General features: G+C 39.7%; 1 protein-coding gene across 14 annotated transcripts in view; it reads right to left on the reverse strand.

Annotated features, from left to right (window-relative positions):
• BPTF (bromodomain PHD finger transcription factor) overlaps nt 1-14,686 on the reverse strand; it is an 89,753-nt gene that overhangs the window by 6,439 nt on the left and 68,628 nt on the right. For 11 of the 14 annotated variants that reach the window (XM_039502029.1, XM_039502024.1, XM_039502022.1 and 8 more), the window contains 8 exons: nt 13,994-14,216; nt 11,957-12,861; nt 11,185-11,267; nt 8,584-8,809; nt 6,708-7,063; nt 2,863-3,036; nt 1,781-1,973; nt 564-648 (listed from right to left, as the gene is read on the reverse strand). In XM_039502029.1, the coding sequence (XP_039357963.1) occupies nt 564-648; nt 1,781-1,973; nt 2,863-3,036; nt 6,708-7,063; nt 8,584-8,809; nt 11,185-11,267; nt 11,957-12,861; nt 13,994-14,216 (2,245 nt within the window). The remainder of the gene's footprint in view (nt 1-563; nt 649-1,780; nt 1,974-2,862; nt 3,037-6,707; nt 7,064-8,583; nt 8,810-11,184; nt 11,268-11,956; nt 12,862-13,993; nt 14,217-14,686) is intronic. The other 3 variants (XM_039502033.1, XM_039502030.1, XM_039502028.1) reach the window with 1 other exon arrangement.

Consider the following 14,686-nt stretch of genomic DNA (forward strand, 5'->3'; position numbering starts at 1 on the left):
TCTAATCAAAATTTTCTTGTACAATAGCAAAGAAAATGAAGATTGCTTTTATATCTTTCCATCCTATATTACATAAGTCATTATGCAACTATATCAACAATTTACTAAAATAATATTTTTCCTTAATCACATGAGCACATACTTCTACTTCTCTCACTGGGAGATCCTGAGTGAGGGGAGAGAGGAAAGGATAAGGTATGGTGGTACAACTCACTCTGTTGGAAAGTGACTACAGAAGTACAGAAAGATCAGAAGGAAATAAATTTGTAAGTTTGATAAATCAATTGGGACTTTATTTTGTATGTTAGGAAGGATGGATTTATGGTTAAGGAGCAGGACTGAGAGTCAGTATATAGGTTTCGATTTTAGCTCTGTCACAAACTTATATGCTCATAAGCAAGTCATCATCTCTGTTTAGTTTTACCCACCTCCCTAATGAGGATATATTGATAAAACACCCAAAGATCCTCGGATGAAGCCATTCGATATATGTAAACTTTAAATCTATATTAACTATCAATTAGCACTCAGCCAATCATACTATTAATTGGAAATACACTTACCCATAGGCTCTTTGATAACACCATAATAATCTGGTGCATCATTGGGATCTACTGGTTCTAGGAATGGCCATGCCATCTTGTGAGCCTATCAGGAAAATAAGGCATAATCAGTTTCAGAAGAAAACATTACAAATACATTTAAATTAACCAGGGCTTGATAGCTGTTTAATTAATTATATATTGCTAGAGATTTGCATCTGATTCTAATTTTGGCAACAACTAAAGTGTTATTTGCTGATCTTGCTCTAGTCCCAACAGACGACTGTCCATATCCTAAAAAAGTGTAATCTGGCATGATGAGCCGTTTGTCCTCATGAGGAGGGGCATACTGGAATTGAGAGACTGCAAACAGCCAACTTCAGCCAGTATTCCCGAAGAAGCTTCCTTTCAAGTCAGTGGGGACTGAAGGGGCTGCACACCTCACAGAGTTCGGCCATTTATTGTTTTTCACTTTCATTACATCTAAAATTAACCTGTCATAAAAAATGTCATTTAAAACCGCTCAAAATCAAACAAATATTTTGCTGTACATTTCATATTGCACTAGTCTGCTCTTCTATTAACACGTGGGATTATTTCTAGCTGATGGCAATTTAAATGTCCCTTTTCAACCATTAGGGATGATATTTTCACTAGCAAAAATGTTATAACTGGGCTAGATGCTTTTAATTTTTCTTAGACATATACAGTCATTTGCATGCGGAAATCAATCTGCTGGAGGTGATCTTGTGTTAAAGAAAATTTTAATGATTTTTTTAATCTTTAAAAAGTCAGCCTTACAGTTTAGCTGAAGTGTATATAACTTCAGATTGGAAATCGTACAAGCTAACCAGAGAACACAACTTATTTTATGTTGAAAACTTCTGTTTCCTACCCAAAACGCAACTGCTCTGCCCTTTATATTCTGATGAAATCTGCTTCCTTCATGCTCAATAGAGGTATCCTTATTCATTAAAAAAACAAAATACCTCAGAACCTGGAGGCAGTGATTTTCTTCCAGGCTACCATCAATGTTACTTAATGTCACAATGCTGCTTGAGAAGGCTGTGGCCAACACACTGTCATCCCTCACAGAAAAGGAAGCTTATTACATCTCTTAACAAAATCACAATGTCTAACAATCAGACAAGCAGAGATCCAAGGTTAGTCCCAAGGAAAGACATCTTGGATGAACCTCTACACCTGTATTTTCCACTCTCAGTATGGTTTATCCTCACCTGTAAGGAACGTAGTACTCTTCGTAATCCCTCATAATCTTTATCAGTCAGTGGACTGAGTACTGTCATGGCATCTTCTGTAGACTGACACTGTGGACAGACATACTCATCAATGAGATCTGCCTCACTTTGCAAAATACCAACACAGCGCCCGTGATACCAGTTCTGACATCGGTCACAGCCAATGTAAAATCTGCAAGATTTGAAAGAAAAATATCAGTAACATTATCCTTTACATTTAAAGCAAAAGATTTTTAAAAAAACCCTCAGTTTTAATAATTTGTACCTCAGTAGTTGTTCTGCATGACATAAAACAATTGTATTTTTAAACGTGACATTTCAGTTTTACATATCCTAATAAAACCATGCACGCTAATTTAATATTTATAAACAATAACTAAATTACCTGACAATTTTACTTCATAATTATCAGTAGTGCCTAAAATTGAAGAATTAATTTCAAGGAAACAAGGTTTCAAAAGTTCTTTATCAGTTTTAAAGCTGAAAGTAACAGTGTAATGCCAGAAGTCTCACTCGACCAGTGATTCAAGGAACATTTTACACATGTAAAATAGGACTACATTCTAGGGCTCCAATTTCACCCTGTTCAAACATTTTTCATATGGAAGCCAGAGTCTTGTGGTTGAATATAGAAGGGGTATTCTGGTGACAAAAAGCCTTACAAACGTAAAGATACCACCCAAGTACCCCATACTCCAAGTAATTTTTCCAATCTAAATTGAACAAGAGACTAATTTCAAGCACAAAAAGTCCCAACTAATATTCAATTTTGTTTTACTCTTTCTAGCTCTTCCTTGTTAAAATTAATCCCAATTTAAAATTCTTGGTCTTATTTAAAACATTGAGGCCACCTTAAGAACTTTACTTTTCCTATATATCCAAAATATTCACTTGAAAACAACATTTGGGAGAGAGAGAGAGAGAAATATTGAAAAGGAAATTGTAATACCAGGGGATACAATATATGCAGAATATTTTTTTCTCTTTTTAAGGAACAAGTAACCAAAGTCAGAGCAGTTTGCTACCTAAATATTAAATAAGAGGTTCTTATCAGAACTCACTGTGACTCATCATAAGGTGTTCTGCAGATACAGTACAATTCCTCACTGCTGCCCTCTTGTGCCCGTTTACAATCATTACAGATGTACACATCCATTTTCTTAGCCTCCTTTTCTGTGATGCCAACACATTCTCCATGATACCAGTTAGTACAAAGATCACAGCCAATATAGAACCTAAAAGTGTTCACAATGAAAATGACAATGTAATTGTCATTTCAAATGGCATGGCACTTTTCCCTGCATTTCTGGTTCTGATGCACTTTCTTGCTAGCCTGCTTTCTGCAACTTTTCTGACTCAGTCTCCCTGTCCTCTACCATTCTATCCTTGCAAGGCCTACATCTGACACTGCAGCTGCACTGTAAATAAGGTCACTTGGGTCAATCTTGATATAGACATTTTAGTAAATGTGGGTCAACCAATATCTACAAAATTTTGAAAAAAACTGGACTGAAAATGTGTCTCTCCAACATGAATGCATATGTGAAAAACTGTAAAAGGCACAAAAAGACATGGCCAAAGAAAAAGATTTACATTTTCAAAACTATAGTTCAGAAGCCAGTTAAGTATCAAGGCAATTTCTCGAGATTTGAAAATGTAGGTCTCAGTTAATTTTAAAAACAAAGCAAAGCACAAACACCGACTAGAAGTTACAAGTACACTACAAAGGAACATGCATACCAGCCATGTGTAGAATACATATTGGTATAACATGATGTGAAAGAAAACTGTGTAAGAATGTGTGTTGTAATTTTAAAATTTCTATGTGGGATCCTGAAAATAGAGCAATTCAACTAATCAGAATTACAACAAATGAACAGAGACCATTCTTTGGAGAATATGTGTCTATTCTCAAACACCACTATGGGACAGAACCAGATATGGTATGATACAAAGTGAAGGAGAATTGGGTAAGGTACAAAAACAATTTAATTCCATACAGAATCATGTGAATAATGGACCTTGCACAGAATGGTGTGATAAACTTGTAAATTATTATTCAAGGATGTTTGACAGTATTTTGGATATGGATGCCCCAAACATACCTATGACTAGCAGAATCAACCATGAGGACAAGAAGTTCGGCACCCAATCTCCCTCTCTCTCTCTGACTGAGCAAAAGCTAGCTGACTCCAGATTTTCAGGCTTCCTAGAGTTTAATCATAGAATCTCAGGGTTGGAAGGGACCTCAGGAGGTCATCTAGTCCAACCCCCCACTCAAAACAGGACTAATCCCCCAAAAATGTAGTGAAACTCTTACCATTTATCACTTGTTATGATGCCAGTTTCTGCTAACCTGTAGACCCAGCCCTGGGCAGACAGGACGAAGAGGAGCTGGCTACACTAGGGTAGCTAGCAATATATGTCAGACCAAACAAACCAACATCTCTAATTTCTAGCAAACTTTTGCACTAGAAGTCTTAGAATGTGCACCCAGACTTCACATCCAATCACACCTCACCTGCACCATTTTGCTAATTTGAGGAATGCTTCCCCTCCTCTGGGTGCCTCCAAAACTCTTAGCGGCCCAACATCTGCCACATTCAACCTATTTTTTCCATTGCTTCTTATTTCCTATCAGTCAATTCTCAACAATCTAATGAAATCATTTTTCTGCAAAGAACGGCTAGATGTAGTTCTCTCTACAGGGAATCAACACCAATTCAATCTAGCACAAGATATTTCTTCTGCTTCCTTCCCACAACACTGTAAGGGCAGACAGCACCATCTTCACAGTGCTGCCAGCTCCTCCTGCTGGCCTGGAAGCAAATTCAGGTCCAGAACTTGGATCCTTTGCCTCAAAAGTTGTTTTATTTTTATATTTCCCACTTATCAGTTAAATCTTAGACAGATACCCTGACTAACCTGTATCTGGAATACAGTATGAGTGAATCCCTAACATGCTTCAATGTCATTAATGAAAAAATAAACATGAAAGACCTACAGTAAAAGAACATAAATGACTCAAGCAAAGAATGATCTTAGTGAATCTAGTGCATTATAACAAATTTATAGGGTGCCTCATCTCACAGGTTGCCTCTTAGGAGCAGTTCAGGCTACAAAACGGAAAGCTACACTTCTATCCTGCATGAACTGCAAATGAGGCACCAGCACAAAAAGAACATCTCATAACCATATACATTTATTAAAAACCACTAAATTACATAAGATAACAATGTTTTCAAAAGTAACTATTTCACCACTTGATTGTGAAGTTAATTAAACTCAACAGCATAGCCACCATACATTAAAAACGGTGAGATTCAGAATTTATGAGCACAGAAGTTGAACTGGATCACTGCTAAGGCATTAACATTCCGTTTTTGGGAAATCTTATTTCCTGCTTAAATAAAGGTCGTCTCTGTTCAGTATGCTAGAATGTGCAGTCATCGTGTATTATCTATGGGCCAATCCAATGCCCACTGAAATCAATGGAAAGATTATTTACTTGAACAGGCAACAGATCAAATCCATGTATTTGTTTACTTTACTTTATTTTTATGATAAAGCTTACACTGCTTATAAGAGACTGAACCAGTATGACTGGCCTGTGCTCAATATGTTATAACAAAATGAGGACAGGGCATCCTACTAAGTTTTACTGAATGACAAAAATCCTAATATAGCACTTCCTCTTCCCCACCCCACCAATCCCCATTTAAAGTGGTATTTAGCACTTACAAGAAGTGGCAGATTAGAGTACTTCCATTCCAAGCTGCCATTCACAGAATGAGTGCAGCACCAGGAGCAGTCTGAGCTTCCCAACTCTGACATGATGGTATAGTGACTGGAGTTATATAAATAACCAAGAGACAGATATGAACCCCCTTCAGCTGTGACTTGGGGGAACCAATACTGGGGGGACAGGCTAGTTCAGTCTCCGTGGCTCATTTCAATTCTTGGCATTTCTACTGAAACCCCAAACAAAGACGCTAATTAGTGCTTTTGGAGTGAGTGATTTTTGTCAAGTGGACGACCTAGAACACTAACACCAACTGATTTCTCAGATGCCACCGCATAGCTATCATACGGTAACAACTTTTGATCATTACTGAGCTGAGCGGAATTAGAGCCATCAAACTAGAGGTGATCCAGCCCACTCAGTCATCCAAGTCCACCATTTATTAATTTCTCTATAAACAATTCCTTCTATAAAACAATTTCCCTTTCAGCAGGAAACAATCTTCTTTTTCTCTTCAAAGTTAGTTTCTAAACCATTTATTAGGAACTGCCATTTTCATTTTGTCAAATGCTTAAAACTTCCAAAACGTATGAGAGTCTGGTAGAAAAGTATGGGTTTTTTTTTTTTGCTTGGTTTGCATTTCTTAATGCAACTCAGGTAGGTAATATATTAAGAAATGAGAAAAGAAAATACATCTATTGGAAACCACTTGAAACATTTTCCAAAATGAAATGCAGCCTAATAGGTTAGTATCTCTTGTTAACTACTGAATTACAGAAAAATCTTATTTATAGGGAGACGGTACCAAACCTATCACTAGAGAACACCAACAAGTAGGAACACAAGTATATAATCATTTGCTCCCAAAGCAGAGGCAAAAAGGCAAAACAAAGAACAGAGCGAAATAAAGAGTATGTGCATGTGAGACAGAAAGATCATACAATGGAAACATGCAAACAGGTAAAAAAAATTAACTCACAAGAAGTACTAGATTTGTAATTGCTAGTGTAATCCAGACACTGCTTATTCTTTCATAGTCCATGCTCCTTGCAATACCGCCTGATTTTCTACCCCCCATTTCTAATCACTATCTCAGACTAATAGCTAAATGCTAAAGCTGAACCAAACAATGCACAGGACAAGCATGCTGCATTCACCACTCACTTTGATTCATCATAAGGTGTTTTACAGATGCAATAAAGCTTTGTGTCCTTCTTGGTTTCCTTTGAGGTAGTAGAAATCATTTTCTTTTTCTTGGACTTGGAAGCTGAAGAATCTTTCTCCTCCTCTCGTTTTCTCTTCTGGGAAGATACTGGCGCTGGGACTGTGGTGGCAGATGTGACGCTGGTGGCATGCTGTGATGGTGGCGGTGGTGGAGGAGGAGGTGGAGGTGGTGTTGCTGCTGCAGCAGCAGCAGCGGCAGCAGCTGCGGCGGCAGCGGCGGCAGCAGCAGCGGCAGCTGCTGCCTGTGCTTTTTCTTTTTCTTTCTTAATTTTAGTCAAGTCTTTCTTTAGCTCTTCCTGAAGCACGTTTAAAAAAAGGCAAAAAAGACACCTGTTGAGGACATTCTAGAATAGGATCAGAATCCAGACTCAAATCTTGCTCCATTTAAAAAAGACAAGTCATTTAAATAATTTACTCATTCAGGTACAAATTCCAAGATTAATTTAAATCAGCCCCTGGTTAAAATCAGCTGCTTTAAGATTAGATGTTTTAAGTCCGATAATAAGTATCGGGGAGGTGACCCCATGTCTAATCTTAAGGCAAAAAAGAGGAGGAATTTCAGGGATGTGTCAAGAACATGGAGGACACATGCTTGCTAATAAAAATGGTGATCAGGCATAAAAAGCTGAATTAAGGATGGAGTCAGTCTTTACTGTTAACAATCACCTAGATCTTTGAACTTTTAACAATATGAAGTAAAAATTAATATGATTCTTATAGGATCTGTGACATTCAGAATTGAAACAACATCCACAGAACCTTTAATACATTAATGAAGACCCACACTGGTAACTCTGCATTGTCATGTGGGAAACCTGTTCATTTTCTAGTCCCTATTTGTCATTCCTTGGGCATGAAAAGGGTGATTAAGGATATTCAACAGCAGACTCTCTGGCAAATAAACTATAATGTCAGCTCCCCCACCCAGAGGTGTAATTGCCAGGATACAAAATCTTGTGTGTGGGAAGCATACAGAAACAATATTTCACCCCAATGATACCATGCACCAGAATTCTCACTCCTGATTTTCACTCCTTTATGGGAGAGTGGGGTAGCTCCCACAGTCAAAGAATTCTCATCTAAGAGCAGTGGTTTAAGTGCTGTCCTCTGGACATTCCAGCTCCTTCTCGACCATGATTGGTGAAGGAGCTCCCTGTTGGTATATCTTTACATCACTTCAGTTTTCCACACAATCTTTACTCAGCATTCCTATCTTGCAGTTGGGTCCAGTAGGTTCCATAAACTGTGAGGCCTTTGCCTTAAGTGCTCTGGCACATTTGTGTTGCAATTTGCTGTTTGTTTCTTGGAAATCTGATGCCCTTACAATGAGAAAGTGCCACAGAAATAAAGGATAGGGCCAGCTCAAGGCTTTGTGGGGTCCTTCACAAAAACATGTCTAATGCAGCTCCACCCCCACTTCTAGAAGGGTATTCCCACCGGTGTTAAAATCTCAACAGGAGTGGAATCAAATGGGTCATATTTTCTTTGAAGGCAGGGGAAGGAGCAAAAACTAGGGTAGGGGGATTTCTGACCTTCTTGGTTTAGCTTTTTCAGTGAGAGGCAAGACTGCAGGATTTGGACCTTTAACTTTAATAGGGCAGAAATGGTTTTAAGAAACCACAAAAGACCTCGGCATAGATTAAATGCTAGCTGCAGTAAATAAAGTGATCTGGGGGTTCAGCAGGGCTACAGGCATGCAAAAGAAGAATTTCACCCTGCATGCTTCCTTAAGGACTCAAAGGACAAGCTGATAAACATAATATTTTCCCCCAACTTAAGAAAACCCACCTGGTTCATTGAGAAGAACTGCTCTTACCTGCACTTCGATTTGTAGATCTTTGTCCAGAAGTGCTCTTTTTTTCAGTATTTCAGCTTTAAGTTGTTCTTTATGTTTGAAAAGCAGAGCTGAGAGCTTGGTAGCATTCTGTTTACTACGCTTCTGTTCCACACTCTCTTCTCGCTTCCGTTTCTTAGCTGCCTGTTTTTCTTCTTTATCTATCTTATCCAAAATATACTTCATCACCTGATTACACACTATCATTCTAGGGAAGGAATACAGAGAAGCACATTGTGCCAAGTTGTCCAATAAATCACAAAATTAAAGTTATTTTCTCTTTACAGCCTACACAAATCACAAGCTGTATTATTAATTCTGATGGTAAAATCATGGATTTAGCCACAACAGCAGCACTTGCTTGACTGACAGTTTGTGGAGACCTACCCCTTTCAACAAAGACTCATGCTATATAACCTGATGGTTAGAGCACTGGTCTGGGATGTGAGAGACCCAGATTTAAGTTCCTGTTCTGCCTGATTAAGAGCACAGTGAGTGTCTCTTGTGTGTCAGAAGTGGCCAGTAAACCGTGGACCCACAAATTCCCAGATCAAAAAAGCTCATGTTTTGATCCAAAGAACACAGATATTTCGATACAATTCCATTTTTGCAAAAACATTTGAAGTTTTGTTTCCATTCAAAGGCAGAAAAAAAATTCAAAACCTGAAAACTTGCTTCAAAACAGAATTGTCCTTCTTCTGACAGCTCTGAATAGTACTAAACTTTATTAATTTCTAAACTTTGGTGTGTCAGCAAAAGAAAGTCCAAGAGGATCATTTTCTCTATCAGTAAAGATCACTATAGATAGTAGTTCCCAAACTGCTTCATCATGAAGCACCCAGGATGATGGATTGTTGGATGCAAGCCCCCATACAATATGCCCCCTCTATGCCCCAGTGCAACTGTCTTTTCCTGACCATTTTCTGTTTAACTTTTTTTGTATAGTTGTATTTTTGCTTTGGACTTTTCATTCCTGTTGAAGTTTCTGTTCCTCCCCCTTCCCCAATTCACCAGAAGACAAAATGTTGCTTGGCATGAGGGTACTCAAATAAACAGGCAACACGTACACCTGCAAGCTATGCTGAGTGCAGCAGGAGTAGAGAAGAAAAGCTTGGGACAAGTAGCTGCTGTTGAGCGTGCAGACTTGTACATGCAAGCTGCTCCTACGTACTCGTGATAGGGGCAGAAGTACGAATGGAAAATCAAGGAGCCACCTGGTATTTTATTAAGTATCAGAGGGGTAGCCGTGTTAGTCTGGATCTGTAAAAGTGTCAGAGTCCTGTGGCACCTTACAGACTAACAGATGTATTGGAGCATAAGCTTTTGTGGGTGAATACCCACTTCGTCGGAAGTGGGTATTCACCCACAAAAGCTTATGCTCCAATACATCTGTTAGTCTGTAAGGTGCCATAGAACTCTTTGACGCTGGTATTTTATTGAGAGCTGTAGGAGGACACTGGTTGTTTGGTAGGGCCATATGACATCAACCATTCTGTTCTTCTTCACTGTCCCACATCTACCTGGTCTAGTCTGGGTTTCACTGCTAAAGATTATATTCTTTGGGAAGAAAAGACTCACTGAGGAGGAAAGATGACAGTGCCACAAACAGAGCTGGTCAAATACCATTAACAAAAAAGATTTTTTTTTTTTTAAAGTAACAAATTTGGTCATTCGTAATTGTTAAGAGAGCAGTCTGTGCCAACAAATTTTTAACTTTTGATTTGTGAACTAGCCACTGTGTATTCACTATTCGTTTCTCACACTGAGTGGACACTAAGTTGCATAGTATTGTTCTTGTATCTGATTTGGGGATCAAAACCTTATAAAACAGGAATTCCTTTTCCTGATCACAGGATTATTTGATAAATCATGTGAACAACAAAATTGTCAAAATAGCAATGGAAGAATATCTAACGCCAACTACTTTTGTCTGCTGGCTGGGAGGTAAAATAGTTAAACAGAGGACAAGCTCCTGCCAACAAAGGGAATGAAATTAAGAAACCATAACATGGAGAGCTCAAACAGAAATGAGAAACAGGCTTAGTGACAATGGAGCAATCCTTCCATTTCCTTTTGAGAGCTCTCTCAAAGTTATTTATCTGCCTGAATTAAAAAACTGTGGCTAGCACTAACTACATGCATCATATCACAGTCCATATTCTGGGCAACAAGTGAAGATAGTCAACATTTAGTTTGATTGCAGGAGAATCAAACTGCTCACAATTAGGAATGTTACTTTTAAGTCATGGATTGTCACCATTATTTGTATATTACTTGAAGTCAGTTTTAGAACTTCATACAACTAAGCTTTTCCAAGCCTGAGACAGAAGGCCTGACTACACAATGGGGAAATGCACACTACTAGGGCGTGATTTCTAAAGCACACTAATGTTTAAAATAGCACTATGTTAAAGCAAACTAAGGAACTTTCAATGAGCACCAGCACTGTCTACACAGACTGGTTAGAAATCACACACACACACTGTGCCTTACAACTCCATGTAGAAAAGCCTTATTTTGTACAACAGACAACACTGAACACATTTGCTCCACGTCTATTAATACATTATCATGTGTTCCTACCTCTGATTTTCTTCTCGTTCAGCCGGGGTCAGTGTCTTTTTCTGTTTCAAGTGTTCTATTACAGCATTGTGTTTCATCACCACCTTGAACACAAAGTCCAAACAACATTTGAAAACTTCAGGTAGTGTCTGACAATAGTACTTGGGGAAATGCGGACACTTGCTAACTTAAGTCACATTTGAACAAATAAGTCTTATTTACTTACACTATTTTGAAGGTAACTTTTTATACTTAATCTTAAATTATGACTAAGGAATTTAGAGATTCAACTTAAATTTTCATTATTTCTGGAGAAAAAAATAAGTGAAGTCAGTTTCACTTTTGTAGTCAGTTGCACTTTCTCAAACTCCTATTGCTGCACTATATTTAGGGTTTCTGCTCAGTTTTTCTCCCCACAGTCCACCACCCTGTAGTTAACAGCATTATACTTAATACAGCTCTTATAGTCTCCTTTCCATAACAGCCAATGAAAGCACAGAAGTGTTGCAAATCACCAGTCCTCACTTTTTCTGGACTAACATTGAAGATACATTTCTCCCAATAACCAGCGATACAATACATTAATTCAAAGTGCCAGATAGCAAGTACAGCACAGTAGTCTCTTAAGGTGCTGAATTAACTTAGAGGTGCTATTAAATTGGCAAAAACAATTTCGCAATCTAATTTAGAAATGAAAATCCCAGAGGCTCCATTCACAGGCTATCTAATGTATCAATATGATTAACAGAAACATGTGTTTAGCATGGTTTGTATTTACTTCTGATAACTTTACCTGTTTTTGGATAATGTCACTTTGATTAGAAGCCTGAAGAGTGTGTTCACGTTTAATTTCTATCTGTTGCTGCTTTTTCTTTTGCTGTTGCTCCCTGAGCTGCTGAACCCTTTGCAGCTGCTCTTGAACACTAGCTGCTTGAACTGTTACCACATTCTGAATCTGGTGAGCCTGCACTGGGCTGGCTTGTTGAATCTGAATAGGTAACTGAAGCTTAATCTGCTGGGGCACACCACCCTGCTGGGCCTGTATCTGAGCTACAACATGAGACTGAAGTTGGGAGAGAACTTGGACTTGCTGCTGAAGCTGAGGTACAGTAATAACTTTTGTTGTAGGCTGCTGGATCTGAAGCTGAGGGCGAGGTGGAGATTGTACAGTAACTTGATTTAAATTTTGTGCAGCTGGAAGAGTCTGAAGGGAAGTCTGAATCTGGGGTTGCGACTGCTGCTGCAGTTGAGCTTGTATTTGTATAGAAGCTTGGGGTTGCATTTGTATCTGTTGCTGGGTTGTGGTCTGCACCTGAGCCTGCTGCAGAGCTTGGACTTGGGACTGAGCTTGTGGATGGATGAGAGTCTGTGGTTGATTTTGGATTTGAATTTGAGGCAGCCCTTGAACCTGGGTCTGTGGTGGAGACTGAACTGTGACTGGAGTTTTAGTTGATTGTGCCACGACAGTTTGTGCTTCAGATTTGACTGGAGACTGAGCTGATGTTGGAGACTGAGATTCAGGCTGTGTCTGATCTTCAGGCTGAAGTGAGGGCTGAGTAGTCTGTGGCTGGGCTGGGGGCTGAGGCTGAATACTTGGGGTTTGCACCTGTGGCTGAGCTTGCAATTGACTGTGAGGGTGGGGCTGAATTGGTGGCAGCACTGGTTGTGTCTGTGAGGCTTGTTTCTGTTCTCCCGTAGCTGTGAAGGATAAAAACAGAGTATTCCACTCATTCCAAGCAACGTGCCTACAAGCTCCATTAATCTGCACAATTAGGCCACGTCTACACTGCAGAGTTTTGTCGACAAAAGTTATGCCGCTTTAATTAAATTGCTTTAATTAAACCGCTGTTGAATGTCCACACTATGCTCCTTGTGTCAGCAGAGTGCATCCACACTAGCAGCTCTTGCATCAACAGAGAGCAGTGCACTATGGATAGCTATCCCACTTTGCAACTGGCCGCAGGGTGCTTTGGGAAGGGTTTCCAATGCCTCGTGGGGCAGGTACAGTGTCACAAGATGCAGGTTTCTAAATCCCATCATTCCACGGGCAATTGCCAGTCACTTTTCAACTGAAGTATGTGTGTGTGAGGGGAGTGAGAGAAAACGGGGAGGGGGAAGGTGCGTGTGTTGGGGGAGAGTGAGTGTGTTGGCATGCTGTCTCTAAGTTCAGACAGCGCCTGGAAACAACCAGTCCTAAGGTAGGGGCAGACCCCTGACATCAGCCCCCACCTCCCTCCCTGGCTCTGCATAGCACAGCAGTCTCACTCACTCCCCCCCCTCACCCCCGCCCATACACACGCCCCTGCCTGCCTGCCGCTGTGTTCCTAGTCCCCAGGACATTAATGATTTGCTGTTTGCTGCCTGAGCAGAGTGGCATGCGTAGCTGTCAGAACTTCCCGGAGCTTTGAAAGGAGAAGGGCGCATGCCTGTGTAGCTGGAATGCATGGCAGCCGAGTTCAAAACATTGATCAGAACAGTCATGGCGGGCATTGTGGAAGGCCAATTATGGTGACATAATGAATGGCAGCATCTACACTGACACTTTGTTGCTTAACTTCATTGCAAAAGTGGTTTTGTTTTGCCGACAAAAGTAGCATTGTACACCTCCACTGTTTTGTCGGCAAAAGCTGCCTTTTGCCAACAAAACTGTGTAGTGTAGACAAGGCCCTAGGTTTTCTAAAGTTGAGGAGCTTCAACTGAAGATTTCAAAGCCTACACACTGTTCTTTTAGCTAAGATACTTTAATGAAAGAGACTAACTCCAACTATATAAAAAAATGAAAACAACCTAACTCCAATCATCTTTTTCTCTTGAACACAGAAAACCGTACCTGATGTCGAAGTGGAAACTGTCGTAGTAGTTGTGCTAGCTGTTGTGGCGGATGATGATAATGGAGTGAAAAGGAATCTTTGAATTGTACCATTCGGCATGGCCGCTTGCATTAGTTGTTGTCCTGGACCTGGTATTACAGTCACACCCTGAGGTATCAACTGTAACTGGCCAGTAGTTTGACCCTGTCCCTGAATTACCACAGTCAACCCTTGACTGCCACCCTAAAAAAAAAAAAAAAAAAGGGTGGGACGGGGGAGGGGAGGGAAGAAATTCATGTTAGTATTGATGTCCCAATGATATAACCCTTAGGTGGACTATGCAGTAATCCAGGAGACCCAGGATTATGAATTCTGGGAATTTAAATCCTGAACCACTAGGATACATATCATATCTCTGATGCTTAATTCTTGGAATCCTATTAACCACCTCCTGACCCAAAGACCAACCTCAAGAGTCCCAACTGCCTGTTTACAACATTATTCAATAAAACATTTTCCTAACTGCATATCAGACATTGCCCAACTGTAAGTGCTGACTGTTCATCCAGGTTGTCAGCATGCTGGTAGAATGTTACTGCTTAAATTGTCTCTTTGGATACCATATTTTTGGAGATCTTTAATACAGGCAGAAACATCCCAGTTTTGCAGACAGATCAGAAGGATAGTTCTAACCCTCAAGGTGATTCCCTGTG

The sequence above is a fragment of the Mauremys reevesii genome, linkage group 15 (assembly GCF_016161935.1).
Source record: "Mauremys reevesii isolate NIE-2019 linkage group 15, ASM1616193v1, whole genome shotgun sequence".
NCBI lineage: Eukaryota > Metazoa > Chordata > Testudines > Geoemydidae > Mauremys > Mauremys reevesii.